Genomic DNA, 16,494 nt, shown 5'->3' on the forward strand with positions numbered 1-16,494 from the left:
GACTCCAGGTGGAAGCTACTGTCACTTCCATCATCACCTGTGCCCAGTACGAGGAGGTAGGAGGAATGAGCACCGGCCCTGGCCCCACAGGGCACCAGGATGAAGCTGCTATCGCTTCGCTGCCAGTGCCCGGTGCGAGGAGGGAGGGAGGAGCACCGGTCCTACAAGGCACTGGGGTGAAGCCACCAGCAGCACCCTGTACAGGGAGAAAGGAGGCAGCCCACCTGCTTGGCCAGAGAATAATAATAATAATATTTTTTTATTTATACCCCGCCCTCCCCAGCCAAGGCCGGGCTCAGAGCGGCTTACAAGCAATAATAAAAACAAGATGAATGATTACAACTTAAAAACAAAAATAAAATACAACATTAAAATAATGGAACATTAAAATATTAAAATGTAGCCTCATCGCAGGAGGAGAAGGAAAAGAAAAAAGAAAGGGAGGGAGGGAGGGAATCAAATTGGCTCCAAGCCAAAGGCCAGGCGGAACAACTCTGTCTTACAGGCCCTGCGGAAAGAAATCAGATCCCGCAGGGCCCTGGTCTCGTGAGGCAGAGCGTTCCACCAGGCCGGAGCCAGTGTTGAAAAGGCCCTGGCTCTGGTTGAAGCCAATCTAACTTCCTTAGGGCCTGGGACCACTAGGGTGTTGTTATTTATGGACCTTGAGGCTCTCCGTGGGGCAGAAGGAAGTAAGGTGCCGGCTGGCTGGCAAGCCTCATTTGCAATGTACCACCAGGTGAAAAATCAGGTAATTGCCATCGCGATCTGGCCTTCCAACTGGTCCTGGATGATGTATTGATACATCACCCAGGCCTACTGCTGCCTGAGGCAGTTTTTCCTCCACCTGACAATAGGGCTTGTTTCACTGTTGAGACTTGATGCTCAGGAGAGCTGTTGCTTTAGGCCTTGCCTGAGAGCTTCCTAGAACAGTATTTCCCAACCTGTGGGTTGCAAAGCCTCTGGCAAGTGGGTCAAGTAAGCACAAAATAATTATTGTTTATAACCCTTACAACTTTTTGATTTGTGATTTGATTTGGCCTATTATATTGCTATGTTGGCATTTGCAACTGAATGTTAGCAAGGTGTCTTACATTCCCATAAACAAAACTGTGAATGATTTTGTAAGTACAGTACTATAAATACTTCAACCAGTTCCACATTACTAGGGAATTTTTGCTTCGGTCCCTCGAGTAATGATAATGATAGAAGCTAACTTACTGGTAAAATGCAAGCTGTCAAAGACCTAAGATCCAAAATTCATGTTAAATCAATGGGTCACCATACTGAGTAAGTTTGTATGTGTGGGTCGCCATACCAAAAAGGTTGGGGACCATTGTCCCAGAGGTACCTAGCAGGTCACTATTGAAAAATGTGTTCTCCTAGATGAACCATCGGCTATTCTTAAGTCCTTACAAAGGGCAAGAGAAATTGCCAGATCCGTCCTCTTATCAGTAATTCTTGTTCATGGTAGCCAAGACTTTAAGTTGCATTTTTAGAGGCAGGATACTTCTAAATGTTAGGTGCTGGATACAAACTTTCATGGTCAAGCTGCGTATTATTATTATTATTATTATTATTATTATTATTATGAAGAAACACTGGCTGGCCATTGTTGGCTGCTAGTGGGGTAGATAACCTGTGGCCCCACAGGCACTGATAGATCACAATCCCTGACCATTGGTTATGTTGGCTGAGGCTGCTGCAAGCTGGAAACCCGACAATGTTTGGATGGATATGAGAGTCTCAGCCCTGGACCACGTGGTCTGGTCCAAAAAGGCTGTTCTTGCGTTCCTAACAAGTACAGTGGTACCTAGGGGTTAAGTACTTAATTCGTTCCAGAGGTCCATTCTTAACCTGAAACTGTTCTTAACCTGAAGCACCACTTTAGCTAATGGGGCCTCCTGCTGCTGCTGCTCTGCCGGAGCACAATTTCTGTTCTCATCCTGAAGCAAAGTTCTTAACCTGAAGCACTATTTCTGGGTTAGCGGAGTCTGTAACCTGAAGCGTATGTAACCTGAAGTGTATGTAACACGAGGTACCATTGTACTCAATAAATGACCTCATAAAGCCCTTTTGGTGAAAACCAGGCCTAAGCTCTCTTAAATGATATTTAGAAATCACACAAACAGTAGCGAAACCTCACAATGGAAAAACAAACTTTATAGTTAGGGGTGTCATGTGCTTTCTTCCATCCACTTCCAAAAAAAAAAAAATTACACAATTTAATATAAATGTTTCTTCCGCACAAAATGACACATTGGAGAGAAAAGCCACTGTAATGAGCAGCCCTGAGCCTTCCTGACATATAAACCTCAAAACGGATGAATTAGTGCCTAGTAAAACAGCATATAATTTACATTTTGTTATGTCAATCACTGGAAGCAACCAAAGGCTCTTTATGACTAAGCAAGCCAAAACCACAACATGCAAGAACAGCTCTAAATCATCCCCCACACAGAGAGAACAGTCAACAAGGAGGAGGAAGGGAATCTCTCAAAAGGAATGAGAGGGTCCTGGAGTGATCTCCCTCCCTTGGAATTCCACGCCGGCAGGGCAGGCCCATTATTTTTCCTGACAAGTCACTAAAGATGAGCATACCACAAATAGCCATAAATTAACGAACTGGTTGTACCACAATTTCCAGCTTATGAGCACAAGCAATTAAATACAACTGGGCAACACGGCAGCTTGATGGTTTTGGCAACTCCCAGCTCTGCCCAATACACTGCTGGAATAAGGATAGGAATTCCGGCTTGACCAAGAATATCAACAGAAGCCAAAACGCCAGTACCACTGCCAAGAGCCACACTCCTCACAAGACTTGGTGTAAGGACTTGACCCCAGGCTGATGTGAATGGACAGGGAATGCGTTTCTGCTGGTAGTTTACCACTTCTTTGCTGTTGGCTATGATCCTGAGGACACAGGGTTTGCCTGAGAGTAGGAGGAGCACAGGCGAAGCAAAGACTAGTATATCCATGGGATGGAGAGACTCTCTTATGAGGAAAGGTTGCAGCATTTGGGACTCTTTTGTGAATAAGCAGCAACATTATAGAAGCTTATAAAACTATGCATGGCATGCAGAAAGTGGGCAGAGAAATGTTTTACTCCCTCTCTCATAACACTGGAACTTATGCACATCCAATGAAGCTGAATGCTGGAAGAGTTAGGACGGATAAAAGGAAATATTTATTCACACAGCACATAGTTAAACTATGGAACTCCTTCCCACAAGAAGCAGTGGTGGCCATCAACCTTAGGTAAAGGTAAAGGGACCCCTGACCATTAGGCCCAGTTGTGGCCGACTCTGGGGTTGTGGCGCTCATCTCGCTTTACTGGCCGAGGGAGCCGGCGTACGGCTTCTGGATCATGTGGCCAGCATGACTAAGCCGCTTCTGGCGAACCAGAGCAGCGCACAGAAACGCTGTTTACCTTCCCGCCGGAGCGGTACCTATTTATCTACTTGCACTTTGACGTGCTTTTGAACTGCTAGGTTGGCAGGAGCAGGGACTGAGCAACGGGAGCTCACCCCATCACGGGGATTCGAGCAGCCAACCTTCTGATCGGCAAGTCCTTGGCTCTGTGGTTTAACCCACAGCGCCACCCGCGTCCCAGCCATAAATCTGGATTGCTTTAAAAGAGGATTGGACAAATTCAGAGAGGGCTATTGGTGGCTACTAGCCATGATGGCTATGCTCTGCCTCCATCATTGGTCGGCAGCCATGCTACTGAACACCAGATGCTGGAACCACAGGAGACAAGAATCCTAATTGTGCTTGAATCCTATTTACTGGTTTCCCCTTGGACATCTGGTTGGCCCTTCTGAGAAAAGATGCTGGACCACTGGGGTCTTGGGCCTGATCTAACTTGCAGCCTCCTGGCCAGAAACAGTTAGCTAGAGTGCCCTTTTCTAATGCCACCACCTAACCTGAGGTATCACTTTAGCTAATGGGGCCTCCCGCCGCTGTGCCATTTCTGTTCTCATCCTGGGGCAAAGTTCTTAACCCAAGGTACTACTTCCGGGTTAGCAGAGTCTGTAACCCGAGGTGTTTGTAACCCAGGGTGTCTGTAACCCAAGGCACCACTGTAATCCAAAGAGGGGTGCAAATTAGCCTAATTTACCTGGGGTGATCTCGGTGTGAAATTTTGTTGGCTTGCCTTCTGTGGCATTTAAAGTCAACACCTGCATCTATACAAATAAATCAGCATTTTTGCAAATGTGGACCCAAATCTTTAAAGTACATAGTAACACCACTGAGCTACCCATTACACTGGTTCCATTCCAAATATTAACCAGCCTATGAAGGCAAGAGCATGGAGAGCCAACAGTCAGGTCAGTTGGCCTTCTAATCTTTTCTTTGCAAGAACCCTTGCAGAGGCAGCTCAGGATTCAGACAGCTTGGGAGGGGCGGGGGGGGGGGGAGAGATGTCTGCAGGAAAAGTGCCGCTGCCCATAAGCCTTGCTAAGTACCTTACCAGATGCCCTGCTAAGGCTCAACAGCATCTCAGGGACTTCTCCTCTGGCCTAAGGAACGGAATTTGGTAGCAAAAGTTGGCAGGAGCTCTCATTCTCTCTGCATCCTTTCTTTCTTTCTTTCTTTCTTTCTTTCTTTCTTTCTTTCTTTCTCTCTCTCTCTCTCTCTCTCTCTCTCTCTCTCGCTTTCCCTCCTTCCTCTCCACCACCTCCAGAAAGCCAAGTCTCCAAAGCACAGTTGGTTCTACAGCTGTGTGGAAAAAATGTGTGGGTGCTTTTTTAAAGCATTATTTCTATAAAAAGAATTTAAGTTTTCAAATCTTGCCTAAGGCCAAAAATAAAGGTAGAAAAGGGGGAAGAAAGCAACAGCAACGCCCACCTGGTTATTTTTTTCTTTAAAGTCTAATGATCCATTATTTTTTTTAGTGAGAAAGGAAAGGGAAGCTTCTACGCACCCAGTGAAGGGCATATTGAGAAGGGTACAAAGGGCCAATAATCAAGTGGAAATGTTTAAACCACATCATTTTTATTACGGAGCGGGGGAATGAGGCACTGTTTCCATTAAAAGATGCAAAGCTCTCCAAAATGCAACCGTGGTTCAGACCACTCAGTGGTAGTATTTTAAGCAAGTGTAAACCCACACCCACCTCTTTCCCTGTCAGCATTTCAGGCATTTAAATGCCCTTATCTGAGCATCCAGGAAGGTCTTTATTTAGCCTCCTCACCAGCAGGGAGAGGCTCTACACACACTAAGCCAGTAGGACACCCAGTGGTTCCAGTGGTGCTGCGGGGAAGGGCGCATAGGAGGGAAACCAACTATGGCATATGGGTAGCAATACAGCAGAGGTTTTAACCCTTTTGGGGTCCATGGGTTCCTTGACCAACTACATGCTTTCTGGGGCACCCCTGTGGGGCTCAGGAACCCCCCCTTGCTTACAGAGCTGGCAGCCTCTCACCCTTTTTCGAACACCCTCTCCTCTCCCTGGGAGTCCTCCGGGCAACTGCTGCTGCTGTCTAGGTCTCTGAGCTGCCCCTTCCAGACCCCAAAGAGCGGCACCATTCACCTGGAGAGTTTATAGTCAGGGCTGCTGCAACAAACAGCTGCGCAAGCCTTGGGGAGGCAGAGAGGCAAGAGGGCATCAGAGGAGGGAGGGAAGGAAGGAAGGAAGGAAGGAAGGAAGGAAGGAAGGAAAGAGGGACAGAGGCCAGGGTTGCCCACCGCTCCCCTGACCACCATTCAAGGCACCCCAGGGGGCCACGACACACTGGTTGAAAAGCATCTTTGTTTCAAGCTGAACTTTTTGTGTAGTCCTGCCATGTCACCCTGACCAGCAACTTTTTGTTCACAGGAAGGTACCGGTAACTTTTGAGCCCATAGTAGGAAATGGTTTCCAACTTCAAGAAGCATTTAGGCATCACCTTGCACAGGAAAGGAACATGAGTGTCAAGATTTCTTAACACGGAGTGTCCGGGTACCTCAAAAGTTTTTGCTGCCCAGACCATGAGTCATCCTCCCTAGAGACAAAGCAGCGGGGAGTTTTGCAGCCTGCTGAGACATTCATTTGTAAGACACAAACCTGAACCCAGGACTCATTAATCCCACCCTATGAGTAGAAACATTTCTCCTCCTTTCTCAAATACTGCTGCACCAAGAGAACCCATCTGCAAGTCATGGTCTTGCATGTGAAGAAATCACAAGGGTCAGAAAAGCCAATAAAACTATTATTATATAATGGAACTGTTTACATGGTGCCTTACAGAGCAGCACAAGCAAAACTAGAGGTTCCTGCCCCATAGACCTTACAATATGAATATACCGTATATATCAACAAAGAGGTCTAGCAAAAAAAGAGGAGGAAAGGAAAAGAGCTAGAAGAAACAGAGATGTGCTGATAAATTGGCTTTGGGCAAACTGAGGTCAGGATTGGGCACAGACCAGAGGGGCACAGAATCAACAACAATGAATCTCCTTTAGAATGAAAGCGGGCCAAAGTAGAATGTATAATGTGTTTAGATGCACAGTGAAGTGGTACATCATCAGGCTTCTCTCACACCTGAGTCCCAATTCTTAAGTGTCGGCTGGTACTGTAAAAGACCACCACCAACTGACTGCACAGTGGTTCGTTAAAAAAACACAGTGGTCTTGGTTGTTGTTTTTTTAAAGAAAATAGAGATACAGAGCAGAGGATGAAATTTAAATGTACGGTCAAGGCCAATTCCATATTTCAACACCTGGCTGGCAAGAAAACCTTTCACATCCCTGAGAGTGGCCTGCCCTTCACACCAGGTGAGTGTGCAGAATGACATTCCCATTAGATGTTCAGCAAAGGAGCGAAAGAGGCCCCACATCTGCTTCTAAAGGAGAATGAAAGTGCAATACGACAACGGTTAGGATCACGAGCATGCTGAGCATGAAGTACTGCTGTCTTGCTTAAACCTTTGGCACTGGAACTGCAAGTCAAGATAGTCATAACAACCTCAGTATTGCCCCCAGTTGCTGGGGGAACGCAAGTGGGACATAACAAATATTTTATTCACTTATATTTGCTTTCCATCTGCCATAGAACCCAAGGCAGTGGTGGTTCCAAAACTAGTCACTCATTCAGGCATTGATGAGAATCAGATCTGCCTCACGTGTCTTTGGATCTTAGATCTCATACCCTGGTTACAGGCTTCTTATAGACATCTGGTTGGTCACTGTGATAGACAGGATACTGGACCAGATGAGACTTTGGTTTATTCAGAAAGGCTCTCCTTATGAACAACCCTTTAGTTCCAATACTCTACAACAGGCTTCTTCCACCTCAGGCCTCCAGATGTTTTTGGCCTACAACTCCCACGATCCCTAGCTAGCAGGACCAGTGATCAGGGATGCTGGGAATTGTAGTCTCAAAACATCTGGAGGGCCGAGGTTGAGGAAGCCTGCTCTACAATAACAAATCCAACCGCAGTAATAACATATTGTCCTGTTTACCCCTGCCCACATTTCTCTGCTTCTATTTTTAGACTATAGACCCCTTGAGAGAGCCAGTGTGGTGTAGTGGTTAAGAGCGGTGGACTCGTAATCTGGGGAACCGGGTTCGTGTCTCCGCTCCTCCACATGCAGCTGCTGGGTGACCTTGGGCTAGTCACACTTCTTTGAAGTCTCTCAGCCTCACTCACCTCACAGAGTGTTTGTTGTGGGGGAGGAAGGGAAAGGAGAATGTTAGCCGCTTTGAGACTCCTTTGGGTAGCGATAAAGCGGGATATCAAATCCAAACTCTTCTTCTTCTTCTTGTGGCAAGGGCTTGTCAAACCTGTAGGAAGCTACCTGGTACCAAGAATCAGATCATTAGTCCACCTAGCTTAGAAAAGTCTATACCAGCCTTTCTCAACCTGGTGCCCTCCAGAACGGGTTAGTCTACAACTCCCATCATCCCTAGCTATTGGTCATGCTGGCTGAGGCTGATGGGAATTGTAGTCCAAAACTTCAGGAGAGCACCTGGCTATTTCCCAGCCTCACAAGGAGCTATCAGGGATTAAACTTGGAACTTTTTTTCACGCAAAGCAAAGCTACAGCCCTTCCACATGAAGTCCCATGTACATAGGTTATACCATATAAATACATGAAATAAGCACTATTTCAGGAGGAGGTGGAGAGGGTTGGTAGTTTTAAATACCTGGGCATTTATATCTCTGAGGACCTCTCATGGACTGCAAATATTAATATGGTTGTGAGGAAGGTGCAGGGGAGGTTGTATTTCCTGAGAATGCTCAGGGGATTGAATCTATCTCAGCACCTACTTCTGTCCTATTATCACAGTACCATCGAGAGTGTCTTAACCTATAGTGTATTATCGTGGTATGGGAGCAGCTCCGAAACGGATAAAAAAGCTTTACAGAGAATAATTAAAATTGCCCAGAATGTTATTGGGCTCCAACTACCAACCCTGGATGAGATCTTCACGTCTCGCACTTTGCAGAAGTCACACAATATCCTGAGAGATCCCACCCATCCTGCTCACAACTTCTTTGAACTGTTGCCTTCGGGCAGAAGATATAGGACAATGAAAACACGAACCACACGCCTTCTGAATAGTTTCTATCCAAGAGCTCTGATTGCACTAAATAATGATCTCAGGGCCAGTTGCAAGAAATAGCAAGCAGGGAGTAGGAAGGAATGAGATAGGTTTAGGTTATGTTATGCCTTAAATAGGTTATGTTATATTTTGGATTATGTTATGTTTTATAGATTATGTCTGAATAGGATGAGAGTGTTGGAGATACGTGTAAATGTGTATGTGAACCCGGTCTTTGGGGGGGTGTTTGATTTTCGTTGTTGTGTATACTGTGTATATACGGACAATGACAATAAATTTATCTTATCTTATCTTATCTTATAATGTGGGTGCCTGCTCTCGTTCTTCTTCAAGCCAATACAGGCATCTCTCTCCCCCCCCCACCCCCAACTATAGAATAAAGTTCAGAGAGAACAAGCATCCTGCTTACAAATATTTGTTTTGTTAGGAAGAAGAAGAAGAAAATGCTTGGCAAAGCCCCTCCAGGAGCAGTGATGTGGGAGGGTGGATAAGCCCACACGCAAGATCGGCTACTTAAGAGGGCCATCAGCTGTATAAGGTAAAGGTAAAGGGACCCCTGACCATTAGGTCCAGTCGTGACCGACTCTGGGGTTGCGGCGCTCATCTCGCTTTATTGGCCGAGGGAGCCGGCGTACAGCTTCTGGGTCATGTGGCCAGCATGACTAAGCCACTTCTGGCGAACCCGAGCAGCGCACGGAAACGCCGTTTACCTTCCCGCCGGAGCGGTACCTATTTATCTACTTGCACTTTGATGTGCTTTCGAACTGCTAGGTTGGCAGGAGCAGGCACCGAGCAACAGTGGTTCTCAGAGCTCCAGCCCTGACTATACAACATTTGTATCTCACCTTTCAAGAACAAGTTTATTGGGGGGGGGGTTGGTTTTCTTTTAGATAGACAGCAATTAAACCTATCTTCATTTAAGTTTGTCACTACTTGTGTTGCTATATAGTCACATCACATTCCAGTCTATGGATCAAGGAAGGTCTAAGCTCTGTTTGCCTCTACATAGTTCCATCCTTATTTTAGACGTTGTGATATATTGAAATGTTTAGCTGGTTATATACAGTGGACGCGCGGGTTGCAATTTGGCGCTTCTGCGCATGTGCAACTGCCAAAACCCGGAAGTAACCCGTTCTGGTACTTCCGGGTTTCATAACCCCCCCCAAAAAAAACGCAACCTGAAGCGGCTGTAACCCGAAGTATGGCTGTATTGTGAGGTTGAAAACCAGATATCATCTGCTGTTAAGAGACAGAAACTGGAAACTTTTATCATGGAACTGTATATTTGAAAGGGACCCCAAGGGTCAACTAGTCCAACCTCCTGCAATGCATTACAGATGCTTTTAAAACTACAGTGGCAGACTAGATGAACACTCTTACTTGCAGGCAATGATTAGCTGCAGACAAACACCACTGCTGTAGAGAAAGGTGGAGGGGTTATGCCAATGAAAATGGGTGAAAAGAAGCAAGGACTTCAAATGGCAGCGGCAGAGGCTCTGGAGGGACATGACCCCTTTGAGTGGGCACAAAAATCATTAGGTACCCAGAACAAATAACATTTCATGTGTTAGCCAGACCTTCACTCTCTAGTCAGAAGAGAATGAGGCACATTTTGATGCCGGCCAGTGAGGGATTCTGTGCAACTTGCAAAATCTACATCAACAGAAGCCATTTCAGTCAAAGATACCAGAGCTGCTAGCTTGTACGCAAGGATCAACTGCAGTGAGGCAGCTGCTATAGACAGCCATCAAACACCATCCTGTATCCATCTCTTATCCTTTCATGCTGGCAAAAAGCCAGGAGGTGCCAATGCTTACATAGCCCTTCTGAGGACACACATAGGAACTGGGTATCTCACTGCACGGAAAAAGGCCCCGTGGCGTTATTGCTGGAATATTGTTATTTTTCCCTTAAAAAAGGAACATAGGATCCATTTAGAAAGCCTCTGCATATCTTTTCTTTTTTTTAAAAAAAAAGAATACAATTCCAAGGTGAAGGCTGTTCCATCCAAATCATGCAGCTTCACCCATTCTCATCGACATCTCTCCCTTTATATCCAGCAGGTCCCCAAACCAAAAAACTCCATCTTGTCCTTTGCATCCCTCTTAAAGAGACATGACTCCTACCTTGAAAGTCACCAGGTGGTGTGAGCAGCCATTTCTACAGCACCACAAATTTCTAAAGATTCACACACACACACACACACACACAACAACAACACCCCCCAAAAAAATCCTGATTGCATTGCCTCCTTTTGAGCTCTTGGCAATTGCTCTCATTTCGCAGGAGGAAACATTTTTTAAAAATCAATTTCCAAACCAGATTTTTTTTCTCAGTTTGTTCCATTCCACTCAGCCCTGCCAATCTCCCAAACGCTAATCAGAAAACATGCCTGAAAACTCTGTGGAAGGCCACTGCAGCGCACACAGTCTCAGATCTTGACAGTTCAATGTTCAAATCCAAAGTTCAATGCCTCTTAGCTGAACTCACTCCAAGTCCTGTTGTGACGATAAGATGGGAGAACAGCCCACACACATATGCACAACACTATGTATATCACTTTGTGCTCCATGCATATGCAGGGATAGCCAACATGGTACCCTCCAGATGTTCTGAACTATAACTACCAACTAGCACGGATTAAGCTAGAAAATGATGGGACTTGCAGTTCAGAACAGCTGTGGCCGGGCACCATGCTGGCTACACTACGCAATCTAAGTAATAATGACTATTCCATCCAAATCCACTCCTAAAGCACACTGAATGCCCTTCAGCTGTCCCCTTGCTAACGATATAATCCTAAGCACACTTACTTGAATGCAAACGCTGTTACAAACAGTGACACTTACTTCCCAGTAAAGATGGTTGTCCGCCCCTTGCTCATTTTGTTGGGGATGCTTATAATGTACACTTAGGGGTTAATTTTGAGTGGGACTTTCCCCTGGAACATATTTTCCTCGGCCCACTCCAGGCCTGAGGAATACGTGATGAAATTCAGTGCGTCTGAACATAACGGGGTGGGGTGGGGGGTGTAGCTCACTGGAAGAGCATCTGCTCTGCATGCAGAATGTCTCAGGTGCAATCCCTGAAGTCTCTGTATGAGGCTGGGAGTGTTTCCTGTCTGAAACTCTGGAGTATAACCAATACTGAGCTGGATGGATCAAGGTGGAGTCTAAGGTGACAATCCTGTATTCCTATACACACAAATTACATTTTCCTCCTAAGTGAATGACCACAAACCCATCTAGACTTCTGAGATTATGGGGCAGTGCTTCCAGGTCAGAGGAGGCAATTTCAAGGCAGGTTTCCGAAATTTCCAAGTGTTTTAAAGAATGCAATAATTAGGTTTTGGAAAATTGAGCAAGCACCAGGGGATTGGTATTTTTATTTATTTATATATATGTTATATAACACAGATAAAGACTTACAGAAAGGATAGTATTTTAACGAACCTTTTCAAAATGAATGAAATTTAATTATTATTAATGAGATTAATAGTTTTCATCTATTGAAGAAAACAAACGTAAACTGTCTTCTCTGGAGTAGCAGTAATGTGTGTTAATTTAAAAGAGAACTTGCATAAGTTACCATATTGTTGATATCTAACAAGATAATGACCGTTTTTTAAAAAACATAAAACAAATAGGTTTGTTTGGAATGAGATTTAGTAGCAACAGAACATCTGCATGTGTGGTGGTCTTGCCCCAACATTTAAGTATTTTGCTATCCAGAGGATGGTCACATGAAATTAATGCTGGGATCAAAAACAGTGCCTATAAAATACCAATTGTTCAAGCATACCCAAAATATATTGAGTCATGATTTCTTGCTGATGGACAGTCCCTAACTTGGTTATAGCACAGAACTGTAAACATCCCAAAATCCCATTGAACCAAGATTGAGCAAATAAGATCTGGCAGTCAGCACAACTGAAAATGCAATCCTTGCGCTAGCTGCCCTGCACACACCTTTGCACCAGCCATTCGTGGCCTAGAATGTTTTGCAAAGCTTCACTTCTGGGTTAGCCAGAGGACATTTTTACATACCAACTGACAACTGACATAAGCTTACTAGACATCAGGCCATGTAATGATAAAACTACAGCATTAACGAATTTCACTGACCCGAATAGTCACTAACAAAGATATTAACAGAATCAGAAACACCAGAGCAGGGGTAGGCAACCTAGGGGCCAGATCCAGCCCAATCGCCTTCTAAATTTGGCCCACGGACGGTCCGGGAATCAGCGTGTTTTTACATGAGTAGAAGGTGTGCTTTTATTTCAAACGCATCTCTGGGTTATTTGCGGGGCATAGGAATGCATTCATTTTTTTGTTCAAAATATAGGCTGGTCCCCCCACATGGTCTGAAGGACGGTGGACCGGCCCCCTGCTGAAAAAGGTTGCTGACCCCTACACTAGAGGTTAGCACGGTCACCAGTTAGATGGCAAATGTAAATGGAGTTTTGGTTTTGCGGGCAGGTGAGAGCCAGTGGAGGGAGGGGAGTGACAGCAGGCAGAAATGCTGCATATCAGGAGGTTAGTAGAAAAATTCATGTGCTTTCTGTTCTATTTAAACATACCATCTTCTACAGATGTTGCTCCTCCTCCCTTTCCACATTCCTCCCCAACATCAAATCTGGCGTTTAATCATTAATAATCAGGAGACAGTAAGTTCAGAGAGAGAGAGAGGGAATAAGGGCAAGGGGGAAGAGAAGCAAAAGCAAAGCATGAACATTTGCAATTAAGAACTGCATACAGAACTGGTGCTCAGGCAGAGCACGGAGTGTTCAGAAGCCACCAGGAAGTGCAGTTGCTTCATTTTTGGAAAAATCAGGTCAGCCTGAGAGACAATCTGATGCGCCATGCCAGCTGCATGAAGGCTGAATTTCGATGGCTACGGATAAGAGAGGAAGCAAGGTCAAGCAATGGAATACGCCTGCTTAAACATTAAGCGTGCACACACTCATTCTTGCTCTCTTTAAAATTAAAACTCCTCAAAAAACCATGCACCTGAGGAAAATCAGGGCCCCATCTCTCATTTGTTATTACCACTGGTAATAACAGTGTGGCACATTCATCACCACACTAAAGGAAAGCACATCTAACCCCAGTTGTGTACAAGGAATTGGACAGTTCACTTTCACCACAGCTGACAGCTGTCAATACTTCACAAACTCAGCACCAACCCCGTCTCTTGTCCCCACAAACAGCCTGGAACAGACATTAAGACAACCATTCTAGCAGTGAACTGTCCTACAAAACTCTTTCAAGCCATGAGATTCTCCTTAGCAGAAAATGTCCACACCACAAGCAGAACAGACAATAGCCAAAACGTTTTTTACAGGAAAAAAAAACACCCCAAAACAGAAGCAATATAGGAATGACTAGAAGTTATAATGCTGGATGTAAACTTGCAAGTCATACTGGAATCTTCCTCATGCTGGATGCTGGGAACCCGGGTTAAGAAAAATAAATAAGGAAACCAGGGTTAAGAAAAATAAGTAAGACAAACACATAGTAGTTATCTTCGAGTTTGTGTCCAAACGAAAAAAGAACGAAAAAGAAGAACACATGATATGCTTCTATCACTCTTACAGGACATTGGTTCTGAGGAAGAGTCCTGTGTTACTTACAAAGTTTACACACATCATCACGCCAGTGAAATTCATTCAGAATCCATCCCCAGTTCCACATTCACAATAGCTTAAAATGATTACATGATATGAAAAGGAAGCAATATTCAAAGATTATTAGCATCCCCACTTGAGCTGTAAACATGGATTCAAAAGATAAGTGGGGAATCCAGCCTTTTGCTACCCTCACTGTAAATCCAACAAGGTGGGGTTAAGGAGTAAACAATCTATTACTTGTGTACGTGCCGGTGGGCTTCCTGTCTTTCTCATGGCACACTATGAATCAGAGAACCCAGGAGCAACCAATTCCATCCAAAACATTGGTTGGTATATCCCCAAAATGCTGCCCAGTGCCTCTTACCTTCCTCACATCACTGTTGCCCCTGAGCTTCACACTCACCCTCCCATCAGCAGACCTTCGCTAGATACCTGAAAGTCTCCACCCAGTTCTGCATTATCTCAGGGTACACCCCCAGAACCCTATTCCCCAAAGCCACCACTGCCAGCCTTGCTCTTACCTGCCCAGTCGAATCTCTCTCCTTTCCTGCACCCAAACTGCACCAGGTACCCCTTAATCTGTGGAGCACCCCCTGCTCTCTCACACTAGTGTCCACTAGCTTATATGGTCAGCTGTCCAAAACTCGGTGGCCCCTTCAAAGTCTGAAACTTAAGCTTCCCTACCTGACATCCATGGGCGCTGATTACAGTACTCCCTTCTCTACAACACTTCATCCAGTCCTTCACAACCCAGCGGGGCAACCCACTGCAAAAACACCACCCTCAGCAGGACTTATTCCTGCTATTGCTCCAAGGGGGCACCCAGGATCCCGCAACTCCGCTCCCACCTCGCAGCCGCGCTAAACCCCGACCAGACCCCGTCATAGCTGTCAACGTTTCTCTTTTTAAGGGGAATTCCCTTATTCCGAATAGGATTCCTCGGAAGAAAAGGGAAAAGTTGACAGCTATGGACCCCGTGCACGCAGATACCACCTCCTCCTAAGATCCAGCCCGCATCCCCCAGTGCTTGTTCTTGACCCCGGAGCCCCTTTATTGCGGCTGCAGCTGCTCCTCTTCCAGCCTCCACAACTCCCCTTCTCCCACCACACCTTGCTGTCCCACGCACCATTATGACCCTGCTACGGCAGCAGCCTCTCTTCCCACGGACCCCTACCATCAAGGGGGAGCCCCCTCCCACTGCTTCGCACAGCAGGATCCTATGCAAATTTACTTGGAAGCGAACCCGCACAGCGTCCAGTGCGGGGGGGGGGGCGCGCTCGCTAGCAAGGGTGCATGTGTCAGGATCGGAGATTCGGAGCTCTCAGCGGGGACGCCTGTGCTGCCGGAGCCATATGGCCCTCCGTCCCCAGCTGCACCCCCTCGACACCCCCTCCCCAGCCCCCCGAAGGATGGAGCCCCATTTTCCCCTCGATTTCCACTGCACCGCCCCTTTTCCATCTTGCACGTTGCACCCCCCCCCGCCGCCTCCAGACCCTTTGCATGCTCCGCGCTGCATCCCCCCACCACGTTATCCCCAGGGTGGGGGGGGTCCTTACCCGCCTCCACACAGTCCCCCCGGCCCGGCTCGGTCCGGCTCTTGCAAGCTCCGCAGCAGGCAGCATTCGGGGGCTCCAGGGCCACGTGACAGCGCCCAGCGCCCCCATAGGCTGGGCCCGGACCAGGGCTGCCGGGCAACGGTGAGCCCGCCCTCTTTCCCACCCTCCCTCTTTCCCTGCACCTGAGAGAGGACGAGTGCGCGAGGCAGAGCCGCCTTACGCCGGCAGCGCAGCCCGCCACGCAAGTGGCGTAGCGCGGCGTTCCCCGAGTCCCTGCGCAACAGCGGCACGGCCAACGGAATTGGCGTAAGATGCCCGCCGATGGTTTTTTTTTTCTACCTGTGACGTCGCTCCCCCCCCCCCGCCCCCGTTACGCACATTACGCACCCCGGCTCTTCTATCTCCCGTTCCGCGCAAAGTGCGTAAGTCTCCCCTTTCGGCGTCCCAGTTGCTGTACCTGAGGGGTTAGCGCGTGCGCAGAGCTGAGCAAAATGCGTAATGCTTTGGCTAGAATACGGAGCGCCTCCTCCTCCCCTCGGGGGCTTAACCAGAAAGGGGCGGGGCTTGTGGTCTTTTAAAAATATAGAGGGGGGTGATTAAGGTGCGGTTGGGTAAGGTAAAGTAAAAAGGCGTTAGGCAGGTGCGGAAAGACGAGAATTTGGGGGAGAAAGAAGTGAGAGGAGGGCCCGGAGGCGGGTGAGGTAAAAAGTGGAGGAGAAAGATAGCAGGATGAAATATAAATACAGAACTGCGTA

At 46.7% G+C, this 16,494-nt stretch overlaps 1 protein-coding gene across 16 annotated transcripts in view; it reads right to left on the reverse strand.

The window, feature by feature from the left end:
- The window catches only part of STRBP (spermatid perinuclear RNA binding protein), a 139,537-nt gene extending 123,319 nt beyond the window's left edge, over window positions 1-16,218 (reverse strand). For 7 of the 16 annotated variants that reach the window (XR_014544055.1, XM_083597301.1, XM_083597300.1 and 4 more), the window contains exon 1: window positions 15,740-15,844. Coding sequence is in view for 6 of the 16 variants with exons in the window: in XM_083597301.1 (XP_083453427.1) it covers window positions 15,740-15,805 (66 nt within the window). In the remaining 10 variants the exon portion in view is untranslated. Of the gene's footprint in view, window positions 1-14,547; window positions 14,580-15,309; window positions 15,358-15,739; window positions 15,864-16,126 lie in introns of those variants that run through there. The other 9 variants (XR_014544054.1, XM_083597290.1, XM_083597302.1 and 6 more) reach the window with 7 other exon arrangements.
- Between the last annotated feature and the right edge of the window lie 276 nt (window positions 16,219-16,494).

Source organism: Podarcis filfolensis (genome assembly GCF_964270895.1).
Source record: "Podarcis filfolensis genome assembly, chromosome: Z".
Taxonomy (NCBI): Eukaryota; Metazoa; Chordata; class Lepidosauria; order Squamata; family Lacertidae; genus Podarcis; species Podarcis filfolensis.